Here is a 16492-nt window from a genome sequence, read left to right as displayed (position 1 = left end):
CAACTCCTAGTAAAACAAGGGACCCTAACAATGATCACCAATGGCTACCTAAAAACCATAGGTGAAAGATTAATGGATAACTTTATAACCATCAGCTGGAATAGGCTGTAACACCTGAGGTCAGTCGTCAATCTTAATATCACTACATGTAAGACAGATTGTGTCTCCTTATGTGAATCATTAGGAAATAAGAGTTATGCATGACATATTCTTGCCTAAAAAACTGAACTCGATTTACAGGAAACAAAAACAGATTTATCTTCTCTTTAATTACAGATCAGTGTTCAGAACCCTCATGCTGTGATTGTTTCTTCTACTTTATGTGTGTGTGTGTGTGTGTGTGTTTTTTTTTGAGACACGGTCTTGCTCTGTCACTCAGGCTGGAATGCAGTGGCATGACTGTGGCTCACCACAGCCTCAACCTCCCGGATTCAAATGATCCTCCCACCGTAGCCTCCTGAGTAGCTGGAACCACAGGTGCATGCTACCACACCTGGTTAATTTCTTTTTTTAAAAAAACTTTTTGTAGAGATGGAGTCCCCCTATGTTGCCCAGGCTGGTCTTGAACTCCTGGGCTCAAGTGATCCTCCTGCTTTGGCCTCCCAGACTGCTGGGATTATAGGCGAGAGCCACTGCACCCACCCTCATGCTGTAATTGCGATAAGCTGTTTCTCCCAAATGCTAATATGAGCATGAGAGATGATAGGAAATATATGGCATACAATAGCATACTTATTTCCTATCTGATTTTGGACAATTTATTTGTCTATACCAGGGTTTCTTCATCTATCAAGTGGGGATAATCCCTAATCTTATAGGCTTAATCTCATTAAATGAGGTAATGTATGTAAAGTGCTTAGAATACTATGTAAGCATTTATTATCAACAGTAACAATATGAAATTTTAGTATGGCCTACGATAATGGCAATTTTGGTAAAAGAATGATACAGAGAAAGGGCTAGGATTTGCCCCCAACCCCCCAAAAAGTTTCTTGTATATAAAAACTGCTAGGTTCAAAAGTTGTAATGTTAATATTACTTTACTGTATTCATGCCACTGTATAGCTTCTAATTAAACAGAAAAGTATAAATTCACATAATGTCTTACCCCTTCCCCTTACATCAGATACACGATACATACAACATGGTTTTCTTACCTTATCCAAAAGGTGTATTATCATTGGTACAAGATTGGCATCAATTACTGCCTGTACCTGCTGCTGATTTCCTGCAGTGATGTTGGAGAGGAACCACACTGCTTCCTGTAAAACAAGAGCATTTGAATATTTCTCATTAAAAAATAAAATGTGCATATGAACTAAGAAAAAAAAAGCATTCACTACACTGTCCCAATGATTTTATTGTGAAATGAGCTCCATAATAAAAATATCAGGAATCTCAATTCCTTTACGCCCCCTTTCCATATTTTCTTTGGACAAATAGCTAATGGACCTAATTCAAATCACAATGAACTAATTTCAAGAATTCTGAAGAATTCTTGAAAACAATGCTCCCAAATAGTGTGACTCAAAAGAAGCTTGGCTGAAGAAATTTGAGTGAGCAAATATGAAATAATGAATGAGCAAATATGAATGAGTATAATACAAATCCTAAAACAGCTGTAAATAAGATTCAGTGCCCTTCCCTCACATAATGTGCTTTATTCTCCATTCTATTCTGATGAAGAATGTTAGCTGAAGTAGATAAATATCAATTATCCACAATAATGGAGACATAAAAAACAAAATAGTACATTGTTTTAGTATACTTATTTGTAATAGTCATTCACTGCATCATTTCTCTCAAGGAAAAGTAGAACCAGATGTTTGATTGCTTTATTGGTCTATCTTAATAATCTTTTTATGTTACCCTTTACATCACAGTTGGTGCTACTTCTGACAAGATAATGGTGGCCTTAAGCGTTATAATCACAGATAACTAGTAAGTTTTACTCTAAAAAAATTAGTATTAGCTAATGTATACTAGGCTCTTTTGGATCAGATCACAGGACCATTTTAATGAACCTGTTAGAGATTTTAGGGTGCCGGGCTAGTTAGGTGAGCTGTTCTTGGGTTATAATCACTGGCAATGTTGTAATCAACAACCCATGTTATTTCTACAACGGCCTCAGATGCACTCCAATATCAGCATCACCAGTCAGTGCCCCCTTTCCATAGCCACCACAAGCACACACGCATGCATACACACTATACTCTATTAAGTACCTATAAAACACTAAACTTATAAGAATTACGTAACATACATATTAAAAATTTCCAGTCATACAACATTCAACACCCAATTATCTCTATTTCATCATTTCCGAGAGAGCCAAAATACTACTTTTCATAATTGGTCTTATATATCAAAAAATAATTTATTAATGCTTGTTATAGAATAAAATTTTTATTTTCTCTTGATGTCTAAATGACAGCTTGTATTAAGAATCAATATTACAGACATTTCTAAGACTCTAATTTTACAAATAAAAACTGCTGACATTTTAAGTGCAATTTATTAAGTAGTATTTAATAGTACTTACTTTATTAATTTTCTCTTTGGGATGTGTCAGGAGTGCTGGGAAGTGTGAAAGAGCATCACAGTTCAAAACTACTTGTGTTTGCTCATCAGTTCCAGTAACAATGTTGCCCACAGCTCTAAGTGCAGCAGTCTGAAATGCACAATGAGATGATGTTCTATGTGAAATACTTTCCTTTTTTTTTTTTTTTTTTTTGAGACAAGGTCTTGCTCTGTCCCCAGGGTGGAGTGCAGTGGTGCAATCTCAGCTCACTGTAACCTCTGCCTCTCAGGCTCAAGCGATCCTCCCACTCTAGCCTCCAGAGTAGCTGCGACTACAGCAGAGCATGACCCTGCCTGGCTAATTTTTGTATTTTTTGTAGACACAGAGTTTCACCATGTTGCCCAGGCTGGTCTCGAAGTCCTAGGCTCAAGAGATCTGCCTGCCTCAGCCTCCGAAAGTGCTGGGATTATAGGCATGGGCTATTGTGCCCAGCTGAAACACTCCTTATTAAAAGGCTTGTTAGGCACCTTATAAAAGATAAATGCATCCATTCACTCATTATTTCTTCCAACAAACTTATTTTTTTTTGAGACGGAGTCTCACTCTGTCGCCCAGGCTGGAGTGCAGTGGCTCGATCTTGGCTCACTGCAACCTCTACCTCCCAGGTTCAAGCGATTCTCCTGACTCAGCCTGCCAAGCAGCTGGGATTATAGGCACATGCCACCACGCCTGGCTAATTTTGTAATTTATTTTTAGGAGAGATGGGGGTTTGCCACGTTGGCCAGGCTGGTCTCGAACTCCAGACTTTGGGTGATCCGCCTGCTTTGGCCTCCCAAAGTACTGGGATCACAGGCCTGAGCCACTGCACCCTGCTCCAACAAACCTATTGTTTTTGAGCACTTACTGTCAGGCACTGATGGAGCAACAGAGATGTGAAGATAGATACATGTTCCAGCTCTTACAGAGCTTATATTATTGTAAGAGAGGAGTCAATAAACAATCAAGAAGGATAATTTTAGACAGTGCCATAAAAAAAGGAGACAGAACTTTAGATTTAGTGTTGAAAAAATAAAAACAGCTAGGTGTAGTGGCTCATGCCTGTAATTACAGCACTTTGGAAGGCTGAGGTGGGTGGAACACTTAAGCCCAGGAGTTTGACACCAGGCTAAGCAACATGACAAAACCCTGTCTCTACAAAAAATTAGCTGGGTGTGGTGGCACGAGCCTGTAGTCCCAGCTACTCGGGAGACTGAGGTGGGAGGATTGCTTGAGCCTGGGAGGTGCAGGCTGAAGTGAGCTGTGATCACACCACTGTACTCCAGCCTGGAGAACAGAGTAAGACCCTGTCAAAAACAAAAAGACAAAAAACACAATGCTTTTCTGAAGGAAAGCAGACACCTGCTTAATATGAGATTTCACTATGGTATGAATTTGAATTATCGATTATTTTTCTGTGGTTGCATGAGGTCATTTCCCGTTAAGTAAAGCTTTTTACTCTAATTTTCCTTTCTACATGACAAATGATCCAAGTTTTTGAAAAAATTGAGATATAATTCATGTAACATAAAATTTACCCTTTCAAAGTGTACAATTCAGTAGTTAATATATTCAGAGTTGTGTAACTATTACAAGTATCTAATTCCAGAACACTTTTTGATCACCCCCAAAAGAACACCTGTATCCATTAGTAGTCACTCCCACACTGCCTTCGTCCCTAGGTCCCTGGAAGACACTATGCCTGTCTTTAAGATTTTGGCTATCTTGGGCACTTCATATTAACAAAATCAAAACGTATTTGGCCTTTTGTGTCTAGCTTCTTTCATTTCACATAATGTTGTAAAAGGTCATGTTACAGCATGCATCAGTACTTCGTTCCTTTTCACGACCAAATAATATTTCACTGTGTGAATGTATCATATTTTATTTAACCATTCATTGGCTGACAGACATTCGAATTTTTTTCATTTTTTAGCTATTATAAATAACACTGCTGTGAATGCTTGTGTACAAATTTTTGTGTGGATATGCATTTTCATTTCTCTTGGGTATCTACCTAAGAGTAATTAATAGTCAGTTCATATTGTAACCTTATGTTTAACTTTTTCAGGCACTGCCAAAACTATATTCCAAAGCAGCTGTACCATTTTATATTCTCAACAGCAGTATATACGAATTCTAGTTTCTTACACCCTCACCAGAAGTTTGTTATTGTCTTCCTAACTATAGCTTACATCCTGGTAGGTGTGAAGTAGTATCTCACTGTGGCTTTAATTTGTATTTCCTTAATGACTAATGATGTTGAGCTTCTTTTCATGTGCTTACTGACCATTTGTTATATCTTCTTTAGAAGCCTGTTTACTCAAATATTTTGCCCAGTTAAAAACTGAGTTGTCTATTTTTGAGTAGTAACAGTTCTTAATATATTAAATATTTTAGATGTAAATCCCTTTGCCAATACATAATTTTCTAATACCTATTCTCTTCCATTCTATGTGTTGTCTTCTCACTTTCTTGATGGTGTTCTTTGAAGCACACACACGTTTTTAAGTTTTGTGAAGCCTGACTTATCAATTCTTTTTCTTTGGTTGCTTGTGGTGCCGTATCTTAGAAGCCACTGTCTCATCTACGGTCACAAAAATTTATGCCTGTATTTTTCTTCTAAGAGGTTTACATTTTTAGGTTTTATGTTCAGGTGTTTGATCTATTCTGAGTTTTTGCATATAGTATGAAGTAGGGGTCCAACTTCATTATTTTACTTGTCGATATCCAGTCGTTCTTGCCCATTTGTTGAAAAGGTTATTCTTTCCCCAATGAATTGGCTTGGTATCCTTACTGAAAATCAACCGGCCGGGCAAGGTGGCTCACGCCTGTACTCCCAGCACTTTGGGAGGCCGAGGTGGGTAGATCACCTGAGTCAGGAGTTCGAGACCAGCCTGGCCAACACGATGAAACCCCGTCTCTACTAAAAATACAAAAAATCAGCCGGGTGTGGTGGCAGGCACCTGTAATCCCAGTTACTGGGGAGGCTGAGGCAGGAGAATTGCTTGAACCTGGGAGGCGGAGGCTGTAATGAGCCGAGATCGTGCCATTGCACTCCAGCCTGGGCAACAGAGCAAGACTCTGTCTCACAAAAAAAAAAAAAAAAGTAAATCAACTAATCATAAAATGTATATTTCTGAACTCTTGATTCTATCTCATTGATCTGCATATCTATATTTATGCCAGTATCACAAAATTTTATTTACTGTAGCTTTGTAGTGTTTTGAAAATGAGAAGTCCTCAAACTTTGTTCTTCTTCAAGATCATTTGGCTATTTCTAGGACCCTTATATTTCCATACGGATTTTAAGATCTCCCTTTGTAAAATTCTGTCAAAAACCAAAAGCACATGGGATTTTAAGAGGGATTGCGTTTAATCTGTAGACAAACTTGGGAAGCATGGTCATCCTAATAATATCAGACAATCCATGAACATGAATGTCTTTCCATTTATTTAGGTCTTCTTTAATGTCTTCCAAAAATGTTTTGTAGTAATCCAGCTTCTTTAACAAATAAATGGAAAAGAGGAAAGATAAAAGAAAGGAAAAGAAAGTTGCACAGTAAAAGAGGCTTAAAATATATAGCCAGTAGATGCACTGTATGGTCTTTGTCTGGATACTGATTTAGTAAAATTGTGAAAAAATAATGAAGCAGTAAATAAAATCCAGATACTGACTGAATATTTAACACTAAGGTTTTAAAAAGTCTACAGGTGGTATTGTGGTTATGCTAAAAAATAGGCTTAAATTTTAGAGCTGCAAGCTGCGTAAAATGATATCTGGAATTTGTATCAAAATAAATTTGGAGGAGTAGAGATACAGAGAAAAAAGCTACATGGGGTTCCACTACACTATTTTATTTTATGATATTATGGCATGAAAGTTAAAAAGTATAAGAAAATCTCTATAAGGTGTCAAGTAGAGTAGAGAATTTCAACTTTCCTTGAGCACTGGCTAAAGGTAAATTCCAAGCCCTATAGATTCTTAATGAAGTCCATTATGAAAACTGAAGATACATTCTGGAAAAACAAAAAACAAAATACAAACCAAAATTCTGTACCAAGACATAAGTACCACACAAAATAAATACAAACTTAAGAACAAACATATGGCCAGAATATTTAAGATAAGTCATAAATACCCTTAAATGACAAATTATTATTATTATTTTTTTTTTGAGATGGAGTCTTGCTCGGTTGCCAGGCAGGAGTGTAGTGGTGTGATCTCAGCTCACTACAACCTCTGCCTCCTGGTTTCAAGCGATTCCCCTGCCTCAGCCCCGTGAGTAGCTAGGTCTACACGCGCATGCCACCATGCTGGCTAATTTTGTTGGTGGTGGTGGTGGTGTATTTTAGTAGAGACAGGGTTTCACCATGTTGGCCAGGATGGTCTCAATCTCCTGACCTTGTAATCTGCCCTCCTCGGCCTCCCAAAGTGCTGGGATTTCAGGCAAGAGCCACCATGTCGGGCCAAATTATTATATTAATTCTTTCTGTATTTAGCTAAGTGTTCTTTCTTTAAAGTGCTTTAATTTTAAGGTACTGGGTCTCTATCAGTATCGCCTGAAGAGCATTTTAAAGTTCAAGTTTCTAAGAAATATTTTCTGAAACAGAATCTCCACGGGTTGAACAAGAGAAATTAAAAACATATTTTTTAAGCTCCACACATTTGCATTTGATGTTCAGGCATAATGACTTAGGCTACAGACTAACAGTTTTTCTTATGCGATTATTGTACTTTACAGATTCTAAGCCATTAGCAGATTAAAATATACTATTTACTTCAGAAAGGTAGGAGGAGCTTGCTGCATCTCCTCCATTACAACTGTGGCTTGACAGCTACTGCTTATATCTCTGAGAACGTCTCATACTGTTTTTGGCTCTTTCTAGATGCAAGTTCTTTGGGATAACTATTATGTGAAAGAATTTAAACAATAAAAAATAAATTTAAATAAGTGAAAAGGAACAATTTAGAAAGCCCCTAAACAGCATATTTCAGTACAGTGCCCTTATTTCAGCATCAATGAAGTGAAGAGTTAACTAAACTTGCCAGGTGAGTAAAAAAGGATGGCTGGCAAGGAGGACAAAGGTAAAAGTAGGGAAGTGACGGAAGAACAAAAAGAGGAAGAGTAGGCAAAATTAAGTGTCTGTCAATACTTGTTCCAGATGCCATGCATGTTGCTATAATGAACTTCCCTGGTCTACATTAAAAATAAGTAATCCGGCCAGGTACGGTGGTTCACACCTGTAATCTCAGCACTTTGGGAGGCTGGGGTCGGAGGATCATTTGAGGCCAGGAGTTCAAGAACAGCCTGGCCAACATGGCAAAACCCTGACTCTATCAAAAATAGAAAAAAATTAGCTAGGCACGATGGTGTGTGCCTGTGATCCCAACCACTCAAGAGGCTGAGGTGGGAGAATGGCTTGAATCTGGGAAGTGGAGGTTGTAATGAGCTGAGATCACACCATCTCACTTCAGCCTGGGTGACAGTGAGACCCCATCTCAAAAAAAGAAATTAGTAATCTACAATGGACTCTTCTTGCTTATTATTTATTTTCCTCTTTCCATCACAGATTTGTTGTTATGCTAAGGATATATTTTAAACTACTGAAACTGTCCATCTTTGAATGCCATGCTTAAAGCAATTAGTGGTAAGAAACACTTATAATTTTACTAAGAACAAACTTACCTGAACTTTAACTTCCTGGTGGCTGAGCAGAGGAACCAAATGAGGAACTATTCCAGAGTCTATTACCATCTGTATTTGTTCATTGCCAGCATCAGTAAGGTAAGAGAGGGCCCAGACTGTATCTACCAATATCTAGTGAATAAAATAAAAATTCAATCAACTTTTAAATATTTTCTCATTTTAGTAATTCTTGACCAAACAACGATTCTAAGATTGTTCAACTACCTTCTTCCTTTCTTTCTTCTCTCAGTTCAATTCATTTGAATCTGATCGCTATTGTATTAAACGTCATCATCTATAAATGTCTGTACTAAGATGTACATCTTTTAGCCATATTCAGGATTCCGATCCCAGATTAGTATCCAATCTTAGTTCACTAAGATACACACGCACACTACACAGCTCATAAAACAGGAGAAAAAGACATTCTCTTTCCCAAAGGCTGAGGGATAATAGGTCCGAAAACATTGTGGCTCATGTATAAAGCTGGAAGGACTACATGTCTCCAATATGCACAGTTGCTCAAAACATCTGGGCTAGATGAATATATTCAAGGAGTTCTCTAGTATCATAAGTACCATGTAGATATGCCTAAAGCCAATAACCCAAGCATTCGTATTACAGTATTATAATATAATAGTTAAATCTTTTCCAACCAGTTTGTTTTGCCTTACAGAACTGGAGGCAACTTTTTTTTTTTTTTTTGAGATGGAGTCTTGCTCTGTCGCCCAGGCTGGAGTGCAGTGGTGCGATCTCGGCTCACTGCAAGCTCTGCCTCCTGGGTTCATGCCATTCTCCTGCCTCAGCCTCCTGAGTAGCTGGGACTACAGGCACACGCCGCCACACCCGGCTAAGTTTTGGTATTTTTTAGTAGAGACGGGGTTTCACCGTGTTAGCCAGGATAGTCTCCTGACCTTGTGATCCGCCCGCCTCGGCCTCCCAAAGTGCTGGGATTACAGGCGTAAGCCACCGCGCCCGGCCAGCAACTTCTTAAATAGTGGAAGTCCCCTACAGCTGCAAGACATTAATCATAGGTCAATCTGTGAGATGAGATCTGTAATTAAAACAAAAAATACGTACTTCACTACAGCTGCTACTTACGGAAAAAAAAAAAAAATCTGTGTAATCAACTTCTACTAAATAGCCTACTATTTTTTTAATGATTATATCTTTAAGTACAACGGGCCATTGTTTGATCTTTCCTAGTACATTAAGTCCTAATTAGAAGTTATGACCAAAGGGCAGTATGACAAACAACTGTAACTGCTGCAAATAAATACACAAGTTATTGACAAAGACACGGGAATAATAATTGTGCCTAAAACTACTTTCAAAGCCTTTCTAGATTATGAACTCTGTGTCAAGACAAGCTGGAGAAGTATACAATCTTTAAAACTATAAACCAGGCAGGGATTGGTGGCTCACGCCTGAAATCCCAGCACTTTGGGAGACCAAGGTGGTGGACTGCTTGAGCCCAGGAGTTTGACACCAGCCTGGGCAACACGGTGAAACCCCGTCTCTATGAAAAACACAAACAATTCGGCATTTTTTTTTTCTTGTTTTTTAAGACCCTGACTTTAAAAAAATAGTAAAACTGTAAACTAATGTTATGTTTAAGACACTCAAGAGAAAATAAAAAAATAAAAAAACATTAAAAAAAAAAGACACCCAAAAACTCCTAAAAGGAGAAAATAGCGCTTTGCCATTGTTTCTTAGGAAATTCAAGAAAGCGCTAAAGATATTTCTAATGTAAAAAGAAGATATCAAACAAAAGAGTTTGCACAGGCCGGGCGTGGTGGCTCACGCCTGTAATCCCAGCACTTTGGGGGGCCGAGGCAGGTGGATCACGAGGTCAGGAGTTCAAGACTAGCCTGGCCAACATACTGAAACCCTGTCTCTACTAAAAAATACAAAAAAAATTAGCCAGGTGTGGTGGCGGGCATCTGTAATCCCAGCTACTCTGGAGGCTGAGGCAAGAGAATCACTGGAACCCAGGAGGTGGAGGTTGTAGTGAGTGGAGATCATGCCTCTGTACTCCAGCCTGGGTGACAGTGCAAGACTCCATCTCAAAAAGAAAAAAAAAAAAAGAGTTCACCCAGAAAGAGTGGTATCAACGTATGTGAAAAAACCTAAATTTCAATTTGCAAATGTAACTGAGTTTCTTTTCTGGAATATCAACATATGCTAAAATTTGTTGACATAGGCCAAAAATTTCAAGTTACTTGCTCATAACTGTATATAAAAGCTAGATACATGTTTTTAAAGGACATGTCACTAATATGCTCAGATCAAAATCAAAATTCAAATCAAACTTCTAAAACATTATTTAGTAAGCAATATTATTTGTTAATCATGTTACTAAAAAGAATGATGCAAACAGACTTGAGAAATTCTTCAAGAAACATCAAAGGCAAGAAAATAGAGTCACAATCTCATCTAGATTGGAGGAAATAGGTGGAAAGAACACAATACATCTCTAAATAAAGTCAACCAAGATGTCCTGTTTTCCAGTAGAGGTATAAACTCTGAAGTTAATCTCTCTCTCTCTCTCTCTCTCTCTCGACAGGGTCTTGCTCTGTCACCCAGGCTGCAGTACAGTGACATGATCACAGCTCACTGCAGCCTTGACTTCCCAAGCTCAGGAGATCCTCTGGCTTCAGCCACCGAGTAGCTGAGACTACAGGTGCACACCACTATGCCTGGCTAATTTTTTTGTATTTTTTATAGAGACGGGGTTTCATCATGTGGCCCAGTCTGGTCTCGAACTTCTGCACTCAAGTGATCCTCCTGCCTCAGCCTCCTAAAGTGCTGGGACTATAGGCATAAGCCACCACACCTGGCCTCTTGTAAATCTTTCAAAGCAAAATATTATGTAACTGTTTGATACAGTAAAATTCTAATTTTAATTTGTTCCAGACAAATTAAATTCTGGCCAAAAGGTATAGGCCTTTAAATTGTAAAGAAACGAAGCAGCTTGTCCAACACTGGTCACCATGCCAAACTGTTTTTAAAGAACCACATGAGTTCCTGATTGTTGCTAAACATTTCATTCATGTGTCTTCCCTTACCCAGTATATTCCTGGTTTCTCTAACACACCAAAGGCTGGTCTGGCTTTTACAAGCACTCAGGGCAGTTTTCCACCTCATTCATACTCCCTGAGTTGCTTTTTCCTCTGCCATCTGTGTTAGTAAAAATAAGCAAAATATATTTGCTATGTTTAAAATCTTGCCTGCACTGATTTTTTTTTCCTTGTTGTTTGAATAATCAAGAGTTATCTTGATAAATGAAGCCACTGCCAGTCACTGTAACTGAGAAATAGAATAAAAAATGGAATTAAAGGGCAATTGATGTGCATGGTTTGGTATGTGTATATGAATACAAATCCATGCACAAACATTTTCCTTTTTCATCTTTCAAAAAACAAAAATAGCACTATCTGTGTGTGCTTTCATTGGCCAAACTGTCAAAATGAGCTTCCTTTATAAAAAGCACATGAACAATCAAAGACACGATCTTAGTAAGAGAAATCACTACTAACTGGCAACTTTAAAAACTTTTAATGTCAGTTTTTACAACACTAATATATATATATACATACATTATTGCCCACACCAAAATAACAGTTATGCTTGATTTCTTAACTGGTATTGTATTTCGTGATATGGGAAAATCTGACAGTATGCTGACACAATGTGTTAGTACAGTATTTCTCCCCTATGTCACAGGGGAAGCCCTAGAAATACATACATACATAAATATATAATGGGACACATTTACTCACATTTACGTCTGTGTGATGAATTAAAACACAAAGGGCTGGAAGAATCTGAGGAGAGAAATATGTAGATTTAAAAACATACACAGATAAAAAACACATATATAATGGTATCTCTTAATTTTTTTTGAAGTGCTTACCTCCTGAATGGTTTCCATTGGTGGTGGTGGGTCTTTGTGGCGACATAAGTTGACCATAACCCAAGTAACATTTCTTAAGAATGTTATAGGAATAGATGGACTTATGAAGGAAAGTAAAGGTTTCACAACTCCAAGACTTATGACATAATCTCTACACTGGGGCCCATCACCTGTAGAAAAAAAGGATTAACTCAATAAAACATTGACAGTAAGCATTTTCAGAAAACACAAAGCACTGGGAATACGCTGCTTCATGTATTTTAACCAGATACACTGTTCAGTTTTAGACAATAAGCAGGCTCCCATTCAAGATTTCTGAGCCAAGAGAGGCAACATAAGGTGATAAGGTATTCTTTTGCACATTATTCCCATCTTCAGCATTTTGCTGCTCACTTAATTAAACTGCTGCTTTTAACTTCTCTCTCAATATTACTCTTGGTTTAACAAACTTTCATGTGATAAAAAAGATGTATCAAGAAAACATTTGTTGAATTTGTACTTACGATCCAGTATCAGAGCATCAAGGTTATGAACTATAAATTACTCTATACACTTAGAAAACTATGTCAGAAAAAAAGGGTGAACCAGTGTTAGAACAGTGGTTCTCAATGTGATTACTGGGCTCTAGCTCAGGCCTCCTGAAGCAGAAACTCTATGGGTCTGGAATTCTGTGTTTTAACAAGCACCCCATGTAGTTCTGATTGCATGCTAAGGTTTGAGAACAACTGTTGCAGAGAACTGACAAGTTTAATTTCTGTATCTAAAGCATCACTGCAGTTTCTAATATATGAAGCCATGTTAAAAGGTTACCATAAGTGAAAACACCTTCGCTTGCACTATAATATTTGGAAATAAAATGTTTGTTCTTTTTGCATCCATATATTCGTGTTAATTACAGAATGTGATTGGAATAAAACATGAAAGATCAAGATGCTGTATAATAGCTCTAAATCTAACATTTGGTATAAAAGCAAGAGTGAGGGACTCTGGATATAGAAACAATAGCATTCCTAATAGTATAAACCCAATGTCAAGAATGGTTTACAGGGAAATTCTCCTTTAAAAACTCATAGCCACTCCTTACTTCCATGTTAGCCCTGTGTAAGGGCAATAAAGAGGTGGCATATCAAAGTAACAATGATTATTTCCATGCAAGAATAAAGAATTTGGCAAAAATAATCTTTAGAATCATTCTCCTTCACTAGATTAGCAAGACCCCTACAAACAGTACCTCAACCCTCACGCATAATAGTTAGGTCTCTGAGCTATACTGGGGCACAATACGATTCAGATTTTTCACATCCTTTACTGGAGAATAGTTCTTTGAATTCTTGAGTTTAGGCTCTAGTTAAAAAAATAAATCCTTGAAATATCAGAATTGTCTTTATTTTCCTTACAATTATTTATTAGACAGAACCTGAAAGTTATGGTAATCATGGTGTTAAATAGTTAACTAGACTGTCAAAAGGCCATGGTTATCTCATGTTGATTCATGGTGACAGGAAATAATATTACTATATTTTATACCTTACTAAATTCTAATGTACTAAAGTCTGCAAGAGAGAAAAATTTCATTTTAGACTCTTCTCAGAACTGTCATTATGGAGAAAAATTATTGGTTTAAGTTTTGCCTCCTTTTTTCTTGTTACTTTCTTTGATGTAGAAAGCTGAGAAATAAAAATGGACCCCACTGATCGACGTGGGCATTAGGGGAAGAAAAAATGGATCCTAGCATGAGACAGGAGGTCTAAATTGTATACATCTTGCATAATTATTCAAAAAATTAAGAGCTCACTATATACCAAAAAAAATGGTATCTTAAGCAACAAAAATTCTATTTATTATGAGTTTATGCTTTTACAGTAATACAGTTCAAATTTCAGTAAGCTATTTCACAAAAACTAGTACTGAAGGCAAGCTGTTTTCCCTTTTGGATTATTAGTAGCTATTTTTATTACTTAGTATATGAGAACAATTTTTGGACTAGTATTGTATTACAAGTTTTATACAAACCTATGATGTTTCCCAATGCCCACACTGCTTGCTCACAGACATTCTGATGGGGTGAATGGAGAAGCCTCAGGAAAAGTGGCACCGCATCTGATGCAGGAAAAAATAACAATACTTAAGGTTCAAGATACCATAAACCAAAAATCAGTATTTTTTTGCTGACACTTCAAAAAAAAGGGGAATCTATAAAACTATATTTAAAATATAGCCTCATTAAATGAATTTTATTGGAATAGCATTATTGGAAGAATTTCGACCAGCAACTATTTACTCAGTATCAAAATGAGTTATACAGACAAATGTTAAATTAGGCTTGTGAAATTTCATTGACAATTAAACCTGGAATTAATTTCAAGATTAATTCCTTATAGATTAAGTATTATCTCTAATTTGAAAAAAAAAAAAGTACATTATTGAAGTAACTTTTTTTTTTTTTTAGACGGAGCCTCGCTCTGTCATCCAGACTGGAAGGCAGAGGTGGAATCTTGGCTCACTGCAACCTCTGCTTCCCAGGCTTCAGTGATTCTACTGCCTCACCCTCCCAAGTAGCTAGGACTGTAGGTGTGAGCCACCACACCTGGCTAATTTTTGTATTTTTAGTAGAGACAGGGTTTCACCATATTGGCCAGGCTAGTCTCAAACTCATGACACTTCAAATGATGTGCCTGCCTTGGCCTCCCAAAGTGCTGGGATTACAGACATGAGCCATTGCACCCAGCCTGAAGTAACTTTTGAACACAAATTTATGTTAACACATGTGGGTCTTTAAGACAGGCTAGTGATTCTTGGGCCATGTGAGATCTTCTGAATCAGAAAGTGATTCTGTTACTCAACTGGATGGGAAACAGAGATACGTCTGTATCCGAACAAAATACTGCACTGAACAAACGATTCTTCTTTCCTTCTGATATTACTTTAAAAAGCACTATTTAAGTATATGTAGCTCAATCACGCTTGTAATAAAAAGTAATTCACTTATGGGTTTGTTTTTGAAGCAGTGCCTCACTCTGTTGCCCAGACTGGAGTTCAGTGGTGCTGCCACAGGTCACTGCAGCCTTGACCTCCCCTGGCTTAACTGATCCTCCTACCTCAGGCTCCTGGGTTGTTGGGACTATAGGTGCATGCCACCAAGCCCGGCTAATTTTTTTTTCCTGCATTTTGTAGAGATGGGGTTTTACCATGTTGTCCAGGCTGGTCTCTAGCTCCTGGGCTCCAGTGATCTGCCTGCTTCAGCCTCCCTAAGTGCTGGAATTACTGGCATGAGCCACCATGCCCAACCTCATTTATTTATTATTTTTGGTATATTAAAGCAGACTAGCAAGGTCAAAAAAAATCTAAGTCTTTTTCTAATCTTTAGAGAACATACATAACGGAATGGAAAAAGTGTGAGAGGGAATAAAACATTGTTACAAAATCATAAAATTTACCTAATAGCTATACAAAACCAAAAAACCACAATAAAAACCACCTGAACCCAAAACTAAACCAGTTTTAATAGGATATGAGGTAATTATCTTTTCTAAGTAATATTACAAGTGTCTACAATAAAATGATTATTTAGATAACATCTTTGTTCCCCTTCAAAATGTACAAATTAGTGCTTACATTTTTAATAAGCTCAGAGAAGTATGCTGCTTACACATTTAAAGAGGATTTTAAAAGTATCTTCTTCAAAATTATTTATTTTTTGTGTTTGGTAGAAGAACCAAATAGTATTCATGAAGACAATACACTCGGGGTTTTACTTCCAATAGTAATTTTCCACTTACATCTCTTGAAACAAAAAAAAGCAACCCTATTATAGTAACAATGAAAAAAATATTCAAGCCATTCTTTCAACTAGGACTACTTTATAGAAGATTTCTTTAAAATATATGATATGGCCAGGCGTGGTGGCTCACACCTGTAATCCCAGCACTTTAGGAGGCTGAGGCGGGTGGATCATGAGGTCAGGAGATTGAGACCATCCTGGCTAACACGGTGAAACCCCATCTCTACTAAAAATACAAAAAACTAGCTGGGCGTGGTGGCGGGCACCTGTAGTCCCAGCTACTCGGGAGACTGAGGTAGGAGAATGGCATGAACCTGGGAGGCGGAGCTTGCAGTGAGCCGAGATCACACCACTGCACTCCAGCCTGGGCGACAGAGCGAGCCTCCGTCTCAGAAAAAAAACAAGATAAAAATCTCATTGAGAGAGGCTGAGGCCGGGTGTAGGGGCTCATGCCTATAATCCCAGCATTCTGGGAGGCCAATGTAGGTTGATCACTTGAGCCCAGAGTTAGAGACCAGCCTGGGCAACATGGCGAAACCCTGTCTCTA

General features: G+C 37.7%; 1 protein-coding gene and 1 non-coding gene across 4 annotated transcripts in view; both read right to left on the bottom strand.

Annotated features, from left to right (window-relative positions):
- Positions 1-16492, bottom strand: part of KPNA4 (karyopherin subunit alpha 4) — a 69459-nt gene that overhangs the window by 17983 nt on the left and 34984 nt on the right. For all 3 annotated transcript variants that reach the window (XM_031663615.1, XM_021934714.2, XM_031663616.1), the window contains 6 exons: positions 14177-14263; positions 12164-12333; positions 12030-12074; positions 8248-8379; positions 2543-2671; positions 1158-1262 (listed from right to left, as the gene is read on the bottom strand). In XM_031663615.1, the coding sequence (XP_031519475.1) occupies positions 1158-1262; positions 2543-2671; positions 8248-8379; positions 12030-12074; positions 12164-12333; positions 14177-14263 (668 nt within the window). The remainder of the gene's footprint in view (positions 1-1157; positions 1263-2542; positions 2672-8247; positions 8380-12029; positions 12075-12163; positions 12334-14176; positions 14264-16492) is intronic.
- LOC116274060 lies at positions 1993-2325 on the bottom strand. Its single transcript, XR_004182537.1, has one exon.

The sequence above is a fragment of the Papio anubis genome, chromosome 2 (genome assembly GCF_008728515.1).
Source record: "Papio anubis isolate 15944 chromosome 2, Panubis1.0, whole genome shotgun sequence".
NCBI lineage: Eukaryota > Metazoa > Chordata > Mammalia > Primates > Cercopithecidae > Papio > Papio anubis.
The sequence above is the reverse complement of the archived record's forward strand: the minus strand, read 5'-3'. Positions and strand labels throughout refer to the sequence as shown.